Raw genomic sequence first — 18,406 nt, 5'->3', positions numbered from 1 at the left:
GTGATAATAAAAATGCTGCTGAGAATCAGAGTTTTATTGCTGGAAAAATTGTAGGAAAACTGTAAGAGAGAGTTTATTCTCTAAGTTTGGACTGTATAATTTCAAAAACCTTTTTCAACTCTAAGACTGTATTATTCTGATCAGTGATTTTCAAACTCTCCATGGAGTAGATCCAACATTTATTTTTTTTAAATTTTCAAACCACCATAGACTGATACTTTGGTAAAATACAATAAAAGTGAATGACTGGGCTTCCCTGGTGGCGCAGTGGTTGAGAATCTGCCTGCCAATGCAGAGGACACGGAATCGGGCCCTAGTCTGGGAAGATCCCACATGCTGCGGAGCAACTGAGCCCGTGAGCCACAACTACTGAGCCTGCGCGTCTGGAGCCTGTGCTCCGCAACAAGAGAAGCCGCGATAGTGAGAGGCCCGCGCACCGCGATGAAGAGTGGCCCCCGCTTGCTGCAACTAGAGAAAGCCCTCGCACAGAAACGAAGACCCAGCACAGCCAAAAAAAAAAGTGAATGGAAAAATTTAAAAATTAAATTCAACAGACATAAGATTATTCCTTCAAATGGCTTAAAAAGTTTCTAAGTGTGTTTTAATTATGTCTTGCCGCATAATAAAATACCTCAGAACTCAGTGACTTAAAACAATTATCTATCTTACATAATTTCTGTGGGTCAGAAATTCAGAAGCAGCTTAATTGATTGATTCTGGCTTAGGAGTCTCTTGTGAGGTTACATTCAAGGTGTGCCAGGGTTGCAGTCATCTGAAAACCTGACTGGGGCTTGAGGATCTGCTTTCAAGATGGCTTCTTCATAGGACAGGCAAGTGCTGGCTGATGGCAAGAGGCCTCAGTTCCTTTTACTGCATGGACCTCCCCATAGAGCTGATGGAGCACCTTTAAGGCATGGTAGCTGGTTTTCTCCAGAGCAAGTCATCCAAGAGACAGCTCGGTGGAAGCCACAGAGTCCTTTATGACCTAACATCAGACATCATACTCTATCATCTCTGCAATATCCTGTTGGTTAGACAGGTTAGCCCTATTTGATGTGGGTGGAGACCGCATAAGCCTGAAGCCAGGAAGCAAGAATCTCTGGAGGCATCTTGGAGACCAGCTACTACAAATGCTTATTCCCAATTCCCACACTTCCCTGTCTGTAAACCAAAATTTGAGTAGCAAATTCCTAGAGATAATCTATAATACGTTCTTCATTTTGCAGATGAGGAAACTGAGGTCTGCCTGAAGACATAACCCTAATTAGAGGCAAAATCACATTTCCAATTTCCATTTCAGGGTTCTTTCTACCACATTAGATTGCCTTTATATCTATTTTACCTACTATTTATCTCAAGGGTGGGGTGGGGGGCACTTGCCTTGAGCTGCTCATTAAGTAATGAGAATGAATCAGGTGGGGTGGAAAGGCCGTGACACACAGAAGCTGCGGCTGTGGGTTTTCTTAGGATCACCACAAAGCCGTCTTCAAGGTGGCCATCAAGTAGGATAATTCCGTGAGCCCAGTTCAAAAGCTTCACAACGTTACAATGGAAATTGACTTGATTTAGCTTCAAAAATTCTATTAACTCAGAGAAATGATGGTTTTCTGGGAGAATTAACACACAGCCACTGGTAGAGGACGAAAGTCACTTTAGTGCTTTGAAACTTCTTTCAACTCAATTCTTAGATCTATGTACAAAACATTATAGCTTAGATTCCTGGTCCTAAAATACACACATTTCAGAGTCAGATGATTACATCTTGATGCTAATTTCAAAGGAAATGAAGAATTTGTATCAAGCTCATTTTATAAGGTTGAGAAATAACCTGCTTCAGAAACTGGCACTAAGTGAATCCTCCTAAACACATCATTTACACTACATGTGTGTGTTTGCAAGGAACTGCTGGCCTGAGACACATGAACTTTACTTCTAAGGCTAGAAGTACATTAAAATTGTGACAAATGAATAGTAGAGTATCACTGACTTCCAAACTATATTTTCCCTCTCTTTATCATCTCTCCTATTCTTCTCCTAATTAAATCAAAAGCTCCCAAAAAGAAAAGGTCAAGATTTCTAAAGTTTTAAAAAACTTTTTATTTGTAAACGTGTCAAACTGATAGAAAAGATGCATGAATAAAAATAGTGTACCTGTGTATCCCATACCTAGATTCACCCGTTAACATTTTTACCCATTTGCTTTGCCATTTATTCCTCCCACCCTGCCCTCTCTCTGTCTCTGTCTCTCTCTTTCTCCACACACACAGCAGACACACACACACACCACACATGTAAATTTTTCTTAATTATTTGAGACTAAGTTCCATATGTCATGACATTTTGTTCTAAATATTTCAGTGTGTATTTCCTAAAAACAGGGATAGTCTCTTATGTAACCACAGTACAGTTTTCAACCTCAATTTAGCGTTTGTGCAATAATTTGAACTAATCTACCCACTCATATTTCAATGTTATCAATTGCCCCAATGATATCCTCTATAGCATTTTACCCCTCCAGTACTGGAGGGAAAGTAAAGGGCCAGGTATTGGACTTAGTTGTCAGGTCTCCTTAGCCTCCTTGAATCTGGAACATTCCCATAGCTTTTCTTTATTCTTTATGAAACTGACATTTTTGAAAATAGAGTCCCATCTCCTTCCTTTTTAAAAATACAATGTTCATCATTTTGAGTTTGCCTGGTAATTTGTCTCATACTTAGATTCAGGCTATGCATTCTCAGGAGGAATCCTAAAACAGTGATGGTATGTTCCTCACAGAGAATCACATCTGGAGGCACACATGGTCCATCCGTCCTTCACTGATCACCTGGTCAGGGTGCTGTCCAATGTCTCCACTGTGTAATTACGAGTTTCCCCTTGCAACAAATAACAATATGTGGAAAGGTACTTTTAAGACCGTCCAAGTATCCTGCTCTCTCTTTGTTGAAATTTAGCAACTCTTGATGATTCTTGCTTGATTCTATCATTTCACTATGATAGCTGCAGAATGATGACTTGCCAACTCCCACACTCTCTTCACATTTACCTGTTGGCATTCAAGATTCTGCTGTAAACAAGAGCCATTTCTTCTATCCATTTATTTATTATTGGTATGAACTCACAAATTCTTATTTCCCCCCCAACACTTTATAACTCATTACTATCCTTAATTATTTTGGTAGTCAAATTGCTCCAGATTGGCCAGCCCCTTCAAGCTGGCTTCTTCGTCCTTGTGGCATGCCTACATCACTTTTTAAAAAGCAGTTCCTTATTTTCTAGCATAATAAGATGCTCCAGGCCCCTGTTATACCTTCCTTGCACCCTCCCTCCACCTCTCAGAGATTCCTGGGTTTGGATTTTGATTTGCCATTCAGTCTCAAAACTGTGGAAGACCTCATCTCCCCTGTTATTTACTCGCTGGCCCAGCCCCCCTCCAGCCAAAGCTCACCACCTCCACCACCACCACCATGAAAACTCTGGGCTCACTTGACTACCTGCTCCACTAGGTCAAGGTCTCTGAGTCTTTGCTCTTGCCTGTGTCACCTCCTTGCTGGTCCAGGGGCATTTGAAATGTCACTTCTGCTTTACTCCAGATAGCCGCCCAGGGGCCAATAGAATTGTTCCCTCATCTGTGTTTCCATAGCACTTTTGACATATCTTTGTTATGGTGCTAATCTCATATCATTGTACTTTGGTTACATTTCTGGCTAGACTGTACTCAAATGGTTTCAAATAACCTGGGGAGAAAGGTATTCATTTTCCCTATTTTGCAGATGAGAAACCTGAGGTTCAGGGAGGTGAGCCTAAGAGAGGCAGCGGAGCACAGGGTGAGGCCTCAGTTACAGGCCACTTCTGCCCTTTATTAGCTGTCGGACCTTAGGCAGGTGACTAAGCTGGTCTGTGCTGCAGTTTCCCCGGGAGTCAATGTTTATGATAATAAATAGAAACTGCCACATGGCACTGTTCTGTCACTTAAAGGAGTTGTTGTTTGTACAGCCCCTAGAAGAGTGCCTGGCACGTGGTAACTGCTGTGTAAATGTTTGTTAAATAATTAAGTCACATCATTGCCATTCATATCCCAGTCTTATGACGATAAAGCTCCTAGCCACTGCTCTGTTGTAACTTTGTAGGAGTCCAAGATTCTCTGAGAAGCAGTGATTCTATTAGAGACAGCAATAAAAGGAAGCTGGTTCAGGTTATAAGACATTAATAAGGTAAGAGAAAGTGAAATGTTCCACCAAATTGCTGAAGTAAGTCATGGACCGGGGAAGGGTGCAGGTGCCTGGTTCTCTGCCTCTGGGTCTTGGGCACACAGCCTGCATGCTCAGGCAAGGGCCACCAGGGTAGATTCTGGGAGCTGGTCCCTCTCTTTACATGTCCTTCCTCTCAAGTCAGTTGTGGGTTAGACATTTGGGTCCCTGGGGTGACTTACCACAAAGACTCTGCCTATGCATTCACAATTCTGCAAAATGATGCCATGGACAAATGGAAAATGTTGATTATCGCTGTGTTGAGGATAGCAAAGGTATTGGTTGAGCTCTTGAATCTTATGTGTATTATACTATCATGGGGATTAAGAATAAAGTTTACATTTCAAAAGCAAGAACCATTTTTATTTTGACCTAATACTGCACATAGGATCATTCACATAACTAAAATCTATTATTATTATTATTATTAATGTTGATATGGTTAAAAATGGTGGATTGAATTGTGATTGATCTGGTAGATGACAACTGCTAGCTGAGTGACAAAATTATGTAAAGGTTTTCAGCTTAGGGACCAGGGGTAGACAGTGTTGGTCTACATGTGGAAAAGTTACTCAGTGATTAGCCATTGTGTCAAATACTAACTATTATCAACTTAGAGCAGATGATCTACCAAACTGGGGGATGTTTCAGAACATTCTTAAGCTTCAGCATCAGTCAGAATCATCTTTAGGGCTTGTTAAAACACAGATTGCTGAACCCCATCCCCAGCATTTCCGACTCACTCTGTCTGGGATGGAGCCCATGAATCTTCATTTAAAATAAGTTCTCAAGTGATGCTGATATTGCTGGTTCATGGACCACAATCGGAGAACCACTTCCCTTTGCTGATTTAGAACAAATATCCCCTCACTGGAAGTCCCTTACCAACACCTAGTTGAAATTCAGTATAACTAGATTTGTTTTAAATAGGCCACCCTAAGCAGTCAAACTTCCCAACCACTTTTAGTATTTTACAGACCAAGAGAGCCATCACTTAATTAATTCTCCAGAAGAAGAAAAAACCAAGCAAACCCTACTGATGAACTTTTTAAAGGAATATCACAGTTAATTAATTGTAGAACTAGATGCATGTTTCTGATGTCTTGATAATTAAACACATTAAGACTTCTTGGTACTTGCCAATATTTGTATGTAACAATTGAAATACATCTCCCGTTAGTCTTTCACTGGGACATTCTTGAACTAGTGAGCTGAGAGGTGATGACCAGCAGGTGGCGCTCTGAGTCAGTTCATGGCTGCCTGGATGCGGTGAAAGGCAAACGCACAGACAAGGTGCCTGCTTTAAATCCTCAAAGTAAGGTTCTCTTAACCACTTGTCATAAAATACCCTGAGACACATGTCTTGGAAAATCGAAGTGTCAAGCTCAGCATCTTTGCCACATTTCAAACTAGGTAATTACCTTCTCTCCCAAGGGAACCTGTTTTATGTATTTGTGTCCTTCCTAGGTTACAGGTTTCCCAAAGGCAAAGATCTTACCTTCTGTTCACTCTATACAATGCTGAAGTGAAATGCAGGTTTTACAATAGCAATCTAATTATTCTACATCCCTCTGAGCTACATGATGACCCGTTGGATACTAATTGCTGGTAATATAGAAACTGCCTGCCTCATATAAACCCTAGCCATAAACTTGTTTTTATTTGACCTAAAAGTAAATTGCTTATTTACTTTTCCTTTACAATATAAAAAGCCATTTTTTTCCTTGCCATCCCAAATTATAAGTCATTACCAGGTAAACAACACTGCGTTTTAGTCAGTCATTTTTATTGTTCTCAGAGTTTTTTTAAACTACACACAACAAATACTTTGATATAATCTAAGATAATAAAATAGGTGAACAACTTTTTTTTTTTTTAGATTTACATCTGTATAGAAACAATCTGTGGAACTCCTCACTTCAAAACTAAGGTGTCTAAAAACAGTGATTCATCAGCAATGCTTTAAAGAATTGTTTGGTTAAAAGTTGCAGTTTTCATTCTCAACTGAAATGTGGTCTCCATGCAGTGTCCCTTGGGTCCAAAGCTTAAGGCCTTGGGAAGGTGGCCAAGAAGAAAAGGATGGCCACTCTTCTCTCTGTCCTTCCCTTGTGTGGAGGACAGTGGTTGGAACAGGGTTCTCATAAAAGCCAGGAAGAAAAGAAATCAATTGCACATCTCTAGTTTTCAAGGGTTAAAGACATAACAAGTCTGGGCAGGACAAGTCCCCATCTGTAGATGGGAAGTTCCATCATGACGGCACAGAAGCTCCAACACTCTCTCCCTCGCTAATCATGTCAGTTATTACCCATAGGCTGTGGCCATTGTCCATAAGGTCTCCCTCAAGGCCAGTCATTTTGTCACGTTTAAGTTTTGCCCCCTTGCATTATGTCACTTGGATGCTGTGTATTGGTTCTTGGTGTCCAATTAGGGTCTTTCATCCCCTAAGAAATGTCTCAGCCCACCCTCAAATCCCCCAAATGCCTAAGAGTGAAGACCCCACGGAGACAGTGACTTCAGTGAAACACCTCTCCAGAGATGCTGGGGCATCTGGCCTATATCATCCCATTGACCTTAGTCCACTCATAGATGTCCTGTTCACACACTATATCGGAGTTGATGAGGAGGTATCTGTCACCCACACAGAAATGCTTCTGACAGGCGGCACATTTGAAACATTCCAGGTGATACACTTTGTCCCTCACCCGCATCGTCATCTCGTAGGCACGGATCCGCCTGTCACAGGATGCGCAGAGGCCGTCCTGGCCAAAGAGCCTGGGGAGAAAACAAGAGAGAAGAGCTAAAGAGACAGTGGCACAGACAATACTGGAAGAAAGGGGCTGAGGATGGGTTCCATGCTGTAGGCTGGGTTCCCAAGACGTCCCAGCAAGGAAGAGCTGGGTCCAGACTGATGGCTGACTCGTTCGCAGTCTTTCCTAGAAGGAAGTGGGTCCTCTGGGATGAGACCGTATCTGTGGCATTTGTGTTTGGCATGACTCGTCCCTTTTCTGAGCTCTCTCCCTGCCCACAGCCACCACCCTCCACGCCTCCAGGTTGCCCCGGGGCCCCACCTCTGTGGAAAAGACTCTCAGCTGAAGTGATTTCAGAGGTTAGGCATGGATTGTGTGTCTCTTCCCAGGGGAACTTTCATTTTAGAAGAGGAGCCGGAGTAAACCCCAGGGGCCCCTTTGAGAGGAAACTGACCAAGAATGCAATGAAATGGGCATCTTTCTGAGGCTCCCAAATTCTATCACATCAACAGCCACTAATATCACCCACGGGGAGGGGTGGTCTTGAATTCCTTCAAAGGTACCAAGGCCATCTCCACATGATTGTTTGCTGGGACCCCAGCTTCTGGGAGACAGAGGGAGTTCAAACGAAAACACGTGGTGTAGTTAATCGTGCCTCGGAGATCTGGAGGATGAGCAGCATCTCTCCACATAGAATGGAAGATCTTAATTGGAGTTCCCGCTGCCCCAGTGGCATGAGTCTCTGGAGAAAATTCTCTTCTGACATTGACATCAAGACTCTCCTAAGTTTCAGTTGACTGGTTACTTATATTAAGCAATATGTAGTGCCAAAGTGGGAGATGCAATAGGGTGGAGCCTAGTGCAGTGGTTCTCAAAGTGTGGTCCTGGGACCAGCCATATTTGCATCACCCGGGAACTTGTTAGAAATGTTCACTCAGGCCCTCCTGATTGAGATGCTCTGTCGGTGAGGCCCAGCCATCTGTGTGGTCCTGAGCACGGCCAGGTGATTCTGATGCAGGCTGAAGTTTGAGAATCAGCCCGCAAGAGTGGGATAACACAAGCACTGGAATCAGAAGACTTGGGTTCAGCCAGGACTAGCCCTGAGTACCTGAGTGACCCTGGGGAGAACTCTCATTCCTCTGAGCTTGGCAGTGATCATAGCGTACCCCTCACCCGGCTGTTAAAGGATGGACGCAGGGCTTCCCTGGTGGCGCAGTGGTTGAGAGTCTGCCTGCCGATGCAGGGGACACGGGTTCGTGCCCCGGTCTGGGAGGATCCCACATGCCGCGGAGCGGCTGGGCCCGTGAGCCATGGCCGCTGAGCCTGCGCGTCCGGGGCCTGTGCTCCGCAACAGGAGAGGCCCGTGTACAGCCAAAAAAAAAAAAAAAAGGATGGACGCAGCATGTCAAAGCACCAGCGTTCAAGGGCAAAGCCAGCGCTGGCTGTGTTTTAACACATCTTGGGGGTGTTCCAACAGGGCCAGTCTTGCTGCCAAAAGTCATTTTCCCACATGCCTGATTACATGGCATGTCAGCAGGTCCTTTCCACGGAAAACCTTCAGGGTGGTTTTAGGTGAATGCCTGTTCTTCTCGGAAGTTCTTATTAACTTCAGAATAGCAGAGAATCAACTGGTACGTTCTGAGAGGTTCTAGGGGAGATGAGGGCAGTTGACAAATTTGGAAACACATGAACAAAATGAATGGAACCAGGAAGACGTGGTCTGTGGGTAGAGAACTCATGGTTACAGCCAGGCCAGCTAATTTCCCTCCGAATCCTGCTTCCCATTTGAAGAGCTCTGAGTGTTTTCAAGGCACCACCTGGGAGCAAACTCATTACTGGGGGAGAACATTTCATCCCAAGGCAGCAGATGGTGGAGCTGTAGGGAACTGCCACCCTGGAGGTCACAGAGTGGAAAGACAGTTCTGATTTCCTGATTGTTCAGTAAGTTAACTTTGGGCCCAAGTGACTTACAAAACAGTGTGCGTGGAATGAAGCCAACCACCTGGGGTGTGTGACCCTTACGGAAGGAGAGCGTTTATTAAAGGGAAGTTGGGGGTAAATTACAACACACGTCAGGCAGCTAATGAAGGGAAGGATGAAGGACTTGTATTTGGGAGACAAGTTCAGGTCCCAGCATCACCTCTAACTAGCCGGGTGCCCCAGAGCCAATGACATCCTCTGCCCTGGCTTCTGTGTCTTAAGCTATAAGGCAAGAGAACTGGAAGAGAAGGCCTCTGCAGGCCCTTACAAGCTCTGGTTTGCTGGGACTTCACTGATAGTGAAAATAGCCAGGACTTGACATCTAACTTGAGCGTTCACCTCTGGCACCAAGAATTGGTGCCTTAGGCTGGATATCCCAGAAACAGACCCTGAGACCAGGATTTATTAAGGATGTGTCATCAGGGGAAACAGGTAAGCTGGCAAGGGAAGCCGGACAGAAGGGGGTGCAAGGCAAGTAAAGTTGCACGCTCGGGCCAAGTCCCTCAGAGGGGGCTTCAGCCTGACTGCACGGGGCCTCTGGGGTGTAAGTTATGTCTCCAAGAGGCCCTGGCTCCCGGCAAGATTGCAGGACTTTGGTCTCCGGCAGTGCCAGCCACTGGGCCAGGTCTGTTGGGCATGTGGTGGGGGGGGCAGTGGGCACACTTCTGGCTTTAACACACAGGTGCTGGCTGTTGAAAGTAAAACACTTAGGGGTGGGGAGGCACTGCACACAAAAATTGGTAAAAAGCGATCCGAGGGGATCTGGGCTGGGCACTGATATTAACAGCTACTCTTTGGTTCCCAAGAAAACAACATAATAGCACGGGGTTTATTTAGGTTCTGCATGGAGGTCTCATGAATATTTGAGGCTAAATGTCTGAAAGGGACTGTAACAGGCAAGTCAAACATTGGAAACCCTCAGGGAGAGAAGTTCTGCTGGGGCAGGGGTGGGTGGGCAGGGGAGAAGGACTGAACCCCCTCATAGAACCCATTTCATCACTCCTCCAACTTGCCTTTTGCAAAGACACTGCCAGACATGTTAAGAATGCAAGCAAACAAGTCCATGGCTAAAGGGCCATGCCTGCAGCAAGAAATGATTTTTCTCCTCTGTCAAGAGGTGTCATGTCTGAAGCTTCCTCCTGCCCATTTTAATAACAATAATATAAATATGAAAGGATGGCTGGAAACGCTTGCACTAACACAGAGTTAATTAACATGTTGCCTAGGAATGTAGCAGGGAGAAGAATTATTTCATGTCACCAAGACACAAGTTAATTAACACTGGGTTCTCCCAGACTATTTTTTTTCTCTCCTTTTTAAGAATGCAAGAGATTAACAAGCCCAGGCAGCACGGGGTTTATTCTTGAATGTTATATAAAAACCGCAGAGATAGGGAGAAGCCCGGGCTCTTTTGACCTTACTCTATCTGTACTTCATTTAATAAGATTCAAATGATTTGACAGGGATGTAGTCAGGGGGCCCAATGGGAATCATTTACCCGTCTGCTTTCTGCACTGTCTTGGCAAACTGAGAGCGAGCAGAATCAGGTCTTTATTTATCCCAGTTCTGTTTTCGCGTTACTTAATAAGAAATTGACCAAAATTAAAATCATGATCCTTGGAAACCTGACTTCTTTTCTCTGAACCACCAAATTTGCAAGGACTTTATCAGGAAATTTGGGGGTGGGAAGCTTACTCTGTCAGTCTCTGGGTGAACAGATAAGCTTCCTTCACCATGGAATTGCCTGCATTATTATTATTTTTTTAATGTAAAATGCTCTGAGGGCAGGTTTGGGAGGAAGAGCTGGCCTGGCAGCCAAGGGCGCTGGAGTCTAAACAAGCTTCCCTGGTTTGGGTGGTTCTAATGTATTAGGGCTGCATGCTCCACAGACCCTCTGCCACAGGAAGATGGCAAAAATCTGACAGCTACACAGTTAAGCAGATTTGACAGCAGAGGGCACAGAGTTACCTCTGCAGCAGCTAATATGAAACTGGAAATGCTAGAACATTCCGGGCAAAGGCACTCATCTGAGTGCTGGAAACTTCACATAGTCAAACGTATGACCCAGAGCATCCAAGATGTCCTCACTGCCTGTCTCACTGGGTGTCCTAGAGTTCCTTTTTTGCCTTTCCATTCTTCCATTTCTTTGTTCATTAGATCAGAAAAGACTCTAATGATAAATGTCATGAGCAGCTAACATCTATTTGATCCTCATACTCATGCACCAAGCCAAGCACTTTACATGTATCACCCCATCTAATTCCCACCGTTTCTTGGAAGTAGGTATCGCTGTTATCCCCATTTTACAGATGAGGAAATCGAGGCTTAGGAAGGTTACATAACTTGTCCAAGGTCACAGAGCTAGAAAGCAGTGGTGCCGGGGCTCAAACCAACAGCTGACTTCAGGGCCTTCCTGCTGTGACCGTCAAATCCTGGGAGTGCCATGGCGAGATCATGCTTTCTATTTTTAAATTTCTCATCACATAATATTGGAATCTTACAAAAGAATATTTAGAACCTATAGGTATATTTTGAAACATTAGATGGGCTCCTAGGAGCCCACACTCAAACTTAGAAACTACAAAGCTCCCAGCTCCTCTGGCACGTCCTGTGCCTTCCTCCCCAACCTTCTCCCCTTTTCTGCCCCACAGAGGGAACCGCTATTCTGAATTTTGTGTTCATCACTCTCTTGCCTTTAAAATATTAGAATTTGACCATGTAGGAATGCATCCCTGAGAACATGCTTCTCGAACAGGAAGAAAGGCCAACTGCTTCCCTGCATCGGGCAGCTGAGACCCAGCCTGACCTCGCTGGGGCAAGAGGCAGGCACTGGGGGAGACAGACCCACAGCCCCAGGAGGGCAGTGAGGACAGTACCTGAGATAGTCTCTGCGGCAGAGCTTCCTGCCCAGCTTGTAGTAGAGGCGCCGGCCCACCTCGCCCAGCCGGCACCCGCAGAGGTCACAGCTGAGGCAGTCCTCGTGCCAGTACTGGTCGATGGCCTTCAGGAAGTAGCGGTCCCCGATGTTCTGCTGGCAGCCTCCACATGTCAGCAGGGATGGGGGGATCTGCAGCACCTCATCCACTGGCTCCCTGGAAAGAAGGCCAAGCATTAGGGATGACCTCATCTTGGGGAGACAAGCACGGGGGAGGGGTCAGGAGTCATGCTGTGCCCAACAGGAAACCTCATTCAATTGCCTGTAGGTGACATAGGAGAAAGGAGGGGACAACATATACCTAGGGCAGACTGCAGAGAGACCCTGCCAGCCTTGGGTTAGGACAGGAGAGAGCTAGACTCTATATCCTAGATCCTGGAAGAAGCAAGTGCGGGGGCACCAAGGGGCACCAAGGTAACTGCAGGTGGTACTGCACCCCTACCCACAGTCCAGCCCCACTTTCTCGGCACCTGTGGTCTCTCTTCTTTATCTCCCTCCTACTCCACCTCCACACCTCTCCTCTTTCCTCCTCACGTACCCAGGACCCAAGGGCACTGCCCAAACCCAGAGGAGGCACCCAGGACAACCTGAGTTGCTCGCTGCCAGGACAGTGACTTCCTAGAGGGCTAAGAATCTGCAAATTCCCTTTTGAATCTCCGTGGCATCCTGCCTCAAACCCTTCCCAACTGCACAAAAGTAGAGGTGAGGAAGGAAGAAAGAAGAAAGGGACCCCAAGTTATTTTAGGTTGCTTTCTCTTTCCAAGATAAAAATTCCATCAGGATATAATAGAAATTCTCATTATTATTATCTTTTAATAGAAATTCCGCATCCCATCCTTCTTACTGAATGAATCCTTGGAGAAAAATCTCAGGTGCTAATTAAGGCCACTGTTAAACTTATAAAGGACATCAAACCGAACTTTCTGCACATGAACATTTTTACAGCAGCAAAACTGATTTGGATGAAGTTGATTTAGGAAAGAAAATGGGGAGAGGGGCAATAATTATTTTCAAGAGAGTGGAAGGCAATTAAACAGACTCTGAAATCTCCATCCAGGCAACTGTTAGGAGTGAGCCTGTGATGTGTGTTCTTTCACCACAATGTCATACAGTGTCTCCAGTTCACTTTGCTTAACTGGAATCTGAATACTTCTGTTTTACATTTTAAAAGAAATAACTTTATTTGCCAAAAGAAAAAACGGGAGTGGGAGAAATGATTCTCTCACCAGACGGGACACAGGAAAAACAGAATACCTGTTGATCTGTGACAATTAACAAGTGCTTTCTTGAACCTCACTCAAACACAAATCTATTTTTCAAAAATCTATTATGTTTAGAAAAATGGAACTGCCTCCAACTGTGAAATTCCCAAAGGGAGTTTCCCCCTCGGTACTTTGAGGGTATAAATCTGTCTCCTATTTCCAGCTGACGCTAACTTACCAGGTGACCTTGTGTCCTGATTGGCCTGTGCCCACAGCACTCAGCGTCCTTTACACCTAGGGATGACAAGGCTCAGGGAATCAGTGTTGATAACACACTCTGACAGCTTCAGGTGACTCTGTCTGTAATGTGCATACCTCCCTGTGAATATTTAGGGCTACTGAAACTGAGCCCACACTTTGTAGATCAAGTATGAGGGTCCTTTGTGCGATGATCTCCTTTTAGAACAGGGAAATGTAAAACCCAAACCAGTTTTCTCCTAAAAACTCAAGACTTTGAATAGTTTTAAGAATTCACTGAAGCCTGGCTTGCTTTTCTTTGTTTCCACGGGTTATACATAAAGACTTCCATTCTCCCTCCTGAAAAATAAAACACCAGCATTTTCACATGCATCACCTCAGAATCGCATCTCTTCTCTTTCCACAGCCCGTGGTCTTACTTTAGGCTTTCAGAAACACTCGTGGAACCTCAACACTGCTGGATGCCCTGATGCTGAGCCTGCCAACCAACTGTGAAAGAAGAGAATTTGCACTTAGCTGGTGCAAAAACTGCCTGGAATTAAAATGAACTGCTCTTGTTACTCACAGGGAGGCGGTAGGGGCCACTGGTGGCACAGTGGAGGAAATCTCTGTGTCTGTGAATCCTGGCTGTCTTTCTGTCTAAATGTTTCATTTGCATATGCCTTGGCAAATTTCTGTGTGTAATTTGGAGATGCTGATCAGACTGACCTCAGCTGCACTGACCCAAGTATGTACACAATGAAGCTTCTGGTAGAATAGTGGTCCGCAGTAGAAATGGTAAGCAAAAGAGCTATTGTGATGGCCTGAGATGAGATAGGAAAGGATAGGATAAGATATTGGCTCTATCTTTCTATAATTAATGATAATATCACATTATCTTTGGTGGATGTTCCAAGCCAATAACTGAGTGGGATTCACTCTCTAATATTTTATATTCTCCTAGAGCCTAACTGAATATTACACCTAAACGCACTTCGGCCTGGATTGCTGGGATAATTTCTCAACAATTTCCAAGAGAGATAGGGAAAACATGTGCTGCAGTAATTTCTTAGTTAGCTGGTCCATCTCCAATTAGAGCTTGTCTGCATTGGGCAAATAGTGAAGCAAAGGGTGAGAAGACCACCCTTCAGTAGGTGCCTGCTGCGTTATGAGGTAAAGATGTTTCAATGTTCCAATCTCAGTGAAAAAGCACAAACTTTGAAAAGAGAAACACTTCCTTCAGGGAACTGAAACCTCCAGATTTATCTTCTAATAAAAGGCTTAGTGATTGAGTTCTGCTGATCGAAAAGGCATTAGGCACCTTTCAAAGGTAATTCATCCAATTCACTCTCTTATTGTATTACTATAGTCTTGCCCAGGCTCTGAAAACTCAGGGCTAAGTTGTAATTCTCGGTTTGTTTAAAAAAAAAAAAAAAAAAGAGCAAACCACCCCTTAAACCCAGTGTTTTCGTAGATATATACTTTTAAAAAGGAATGTTATCTTTCTCCTGAGAATTTAAGGAAGCTGGGTTTTTGTTAGAACAAACCAGACTCCTTATAGAACTGGCATTTGAACCTTCAAGATTGAATAGTGATGTTTATATTCTCACTAGATCACGGTACTTCCTGTGTTTTATGAGAACACGCTGAGCTTTTATGCTGGTAACTGAGGGTAAAACCCAGGTATATAAACACCATAGGAGACAAACTGGGAGGAGGAGGTACTTCAATCAGGAAAGCACAATTCTTTTAAAGCAGAAAAAGAAAAGAAAACAAAACAAAACAAATGCCTCTTAAAAGCACAAATGGACAAGTCATTAACCAGCTCCTTTGGTCTGTGTAACAAATCCCTTCAAAGGATTAGATGGGGACTTCAAAGGAATAAATGTTCTCAAAACCAGACAGCTAATGAATCTTAAAAGGGCATTTGCACTGACGGCTAAATGATATCTTAAAACAACCCTTTCTCCCCGTCTTAACACTAAGGAATGGGCTGGAGGTAAACATTGGGAAGAGGGGATACTTCAAACCAGTCAGAGCCTCAGAAAACAAATGCAGTTCATTAGAGCTCCGGTTCCCAGACTCCAAACCCTTTGAGACTGTGATAAAAGCCGTGAGACTCCGCTCCCCAGAAAAAATTCACCTATACGCAAAATGGTGCACTAACTTTCGAGGTTCAAAGGTCCCCATCGGTGGACCCCGAGGGGAGAGGCGGGGACGTGTATCCAGATTAACTCCGTGTTTAGCTGCTCTAAAATCTCTGGAGGCCTGAGTGAGCTCCGAGGTGAATTCTCGCACCTCCTCACCCGCCGGTCCCTGGCGCTGCGGGCAGCCGCTCCACCTGAGGACCGGGAACGGGGCCGTCGGGGACTCGGGAGGCCTCCACTTGTAATGTCCTCCTTTCCAGGACCAAGTGGACAAAGAGAAAGGGGACCAAGAAGGAACGAGAGGGGAGAAAGGCGCAGAATCGAGTCCTGAAGGCTCTCGGGACTGCACCTGCGCGCCTCCGACCTCCCCCTCTGCCTGCTCCGGTGGAAACTTTCTGGCCCTCAGTGGCTTTGGGGAGCGTCCCAGGTAGCCGGGAGGGGCCCGCAGCGGCGCCGGGTCGACCCTCTCTTCCTGCCGCCCGCCACCCAGCCCCTCTCCCAGTGTCCCCGGAGTCACCCGATAGGATGCGGGAGCCGCGCGCAAGGCAGAGGGAACCAAGGGCACGCTGCGGGCGCGCACCTGGAGCCTTCTAGCCGGCCGCCCGCGCCACCTTGCCGCCCCGGGGCGCGAGGCCGTGGACATCGTGGGTGGCAGGGGCGCTGCACTTACTCAGACGGGTCCAGGCTCTTCCTCTCGATGGCCGAGGACATTGGGGAGGGAGGTGGTGTGCCAGGCGGCGGGGGCGCTCCCTTTGTGGCGCGGGGCTGGCCGGCTGCCGGGGCTCGGACCCCCTCGGATGCTCGGGCGCCGCCGCCTCCGCTCCTGCGCCTCCTCTTGCTCCGGCGCTCTGGCGGCGAGCTCGCCCCTCCGCGCTCAAGGACAGTCACCGCGCTCCCTTCAAACGCCAAAGAGAGAGAGCGAATCACCGGGCTGCCGCGCGCCGCGGCCGAGGCGGGGACAGGGGCGCGCAGCCTGCCCCGGGCGGCTGCAGCTGCCGCTGCTGCTCAGGACTTAACCTTCCATCCCGGTCCCGCCGCCGCCGCCGCCGCCGCCGCCCGGTCCGGCTCGGCTCGCGCGCTGTCGCCGACTCCGCGCCGCCCGCGGGAATGGGGCGCGACCGTCCGGCTGCCCCTCGCCCCTCGCCCCTTCGGCCCGGGTCGCGGCGCGCAGCTAGCCGCCGAGGGCAGGGAGGGGGCGGCGGCCTGGGGGCCGGGAGGGGACTGCGCCTCTCTCCCCCGGCTCCCTCCTCTCTCGGGAAGGTCTATTTTCGCTCAGCTTCCCTCTGTCTCTGGTTTCATTTCCTTTTTCCTGATCACGATTCAAATACAATAGAAGGAAATCACATTTAAAGAGACAGCTGCCCGGTACCCACCCCCCCCCACCTTCTTTTTTCTTCTTCTTCTTCTTCTTTTTTTTTTTTTTTAACTGGGCTCCTGGGGATTAGCGATACAAACAGCAGCCGCCGCCGCCGCAGCCGCCGCCGCCGCAGCAGCGGCCGCAGCAGGACTGAGTTGGCGTCTTAAAGGGGCCAGCGTCGGGGACGGGGAGAGTCTCTCAGTGAACACCTCTCCTTGGAGAGGCGGCTGGGTTGCCTCTAAATCATTCTTTAGGGATTCCCCGCTTCGGCGTTGCCCTTTTGGTAAACTAAGATTGAAAGTAACCAGCGGGCCGCTCGAGGAAGAAAGAAAAGACAAGAATGCGAAATAAGCACATACAGAGATGCACGCGTTCCGAGTGGCGTTCGCGCCCGTTCGAGGTTCCAGGTCCGCGGACACGGGGCGCGGAGATGCCCCAGACAGCTCGGCTCTGCTGGCTGCGGACTTGCGACTGCGTCCGCGCTCCAGACAGGCGACGGGAACTGTGCGAGCAGAGGCCGCACGGGCTGGGTACGCCTGAGCAGTGCCAGGGGCAGCTAATCCCAGAGGGAGCGTGGTTGGGAGGGACCAAGCTGATCTCAGTCTCCTCTCCATCTGCTGGCGGCAGAATTCCCTCCCTCAGCATCTTTCAAAAATCGGACTCCTGCGGTTAAACTGGCCCCTGTAAAGTGCCAATAGTACTCTGCATAGAGAAGAGTGCCTCTCCAATGAGGGAGAGACTATTTTGCCCTGGGTCAGGGAAAGAGAGAGAAGCCAGACTTGATTTTCGAGTTCAGGTTTCCCCTCCAACCTCAAGGGCAAATTCTACGGAGAGGGAGGAATGCAGAAGGGGAGAGGAGGAGGCTAATAATCTGCCCTTGTGTAGAGCAAAACTTTAGGTCTCTTGGACCTCATCAGAATTCCTTGAAAATAACTGCATTCAGAAATTATTACTACAGGCCTACTTGTGCATGACACCAGTCACAAGTCTTGTAAAGAAGAAACTACCAAGTACTCTCAGGATCCATAGTTTTATATGAGCAGTCTGGATCATGATCATGGATATTGGATTCCCATTTTAAAGATGGCACTGAAGGACCTGGATGAGTTCACCCTGAAAGGTGGTGGCTGAAATCGGAAGTGCATCCCTGTAGGCATCGTTTTCCCTGTTCAGAGCTTATCCTCACTAACTTCTCACACGTATAACCAGAATTTACTATTGCTTGCATGCTCTTGTCCTTTCCTTACCTCCATGTCCAAAGCTTGGGTCCTTATGGGTATAATTAAAATCTCTCTCAATCTCCACCCCTCCTGTGTGTGTGTGTGTGTGTGTGTGTGTCAAAGGAAGACTTAAGAGCAGCTTTGGGTCCAACTCAAGGCCTCTTGAGTCTCTAAAAAGGCCTTCTCTGCTCCTTGTTTTTAACTTAAAAAGGGAAAGTGCCTAGAATTTTTAGGTCAGCCTAAATTATGTGATAACCATGTAACCTACCACTCTACAATCGGAAATGAAAATAAACATATATATATAAGCTGTAAGGAGCAGTTCACCTACTTA

At 46.6% G+C, this 18,406-nt stretch overlaps 1 protein-coding gene across 2 annotated transcripts; it reads right to left on the bottom strand.

Annotated features, from left to right (window-relative positions):
- Positions 1 to 6,012: 6,012 nt before the first annotated feature.
- On the bottom strand, positions 6,013 to 17,172 carry LMO2 (LIM domain only 2). Of its 2 annotated transcripts, none has more exons than XM_082627400.1 (4): positions 16,879 to 17,172; positions 16,166 to 16,391; positions 11,851 to 12,066; positions 6,013 to 7,019 (listed from the first exon to the last, which is right to left on the bottom strand). In XM_082627400.1, the coding sequence occupies exons 2-4, from the start codon at positions 16,204 to 16,206 to the stop codon at positions 6,800 to 6,802; spliced, it is 477 nt and encodes a 158-aa protein (XP_082483526.1). In that variant the 5' UTR covers positions 16,207 to 16,391; positions 16,879 to 17,172; the 3' UTR covers positions 6,013 to 6,799. The 2 variants fall into 2 exon arrangements, with proteins under 2 accessions (XP_082483526.1, XP_082483525.1); XM_082627399.1 differs by lacking the exon at positions 16,879 to 17,172 and adding an exon at positions 16,513 to 16,868.
- Between the last annotated feature and the right edge of the window lie 1,234 nt (positions 17,173 to 18,406).

The sequence above is a fragment of the Mesoplodon mirus genome (assembly GCF_964341445.2).
Source record: "Mesoplodon mirus genome assembly, chromosome: 7".
Classification (NCBI taxonomy): Eukaryota; Metazoa; Chordata; class Mammalia; order Artiodactyla; family Ziphiidae; genus Mesoplodon; species Mesoplodon mirus.
The sequence above is the reverse complement of the archived record's forward strand: the minus strand, read 5'-3'. Positions and strand labels throughout refer to the sequence as shown.

Excerpts from the sequence above, each read along its gene's own strand:
- LMO2 (XM_082627399.1), bottom strand. Across the intron at positions 12,067-16,165 it reads AAGAGCCTGGACCCGTCTGA|GGAGCCAGTGGATGAGGTGC; the intron begins GTAAGTGCAGCG and ends CCTTCTTTCCAG. Across the intron at positions 7,020-11,850 it reads TGCCGCAGAGACTATCTCAG|GCTCTTTGGCCAGGACGGCC; the intron begins GTACTGTCCTCA and ends TTTTCTCCCCAG.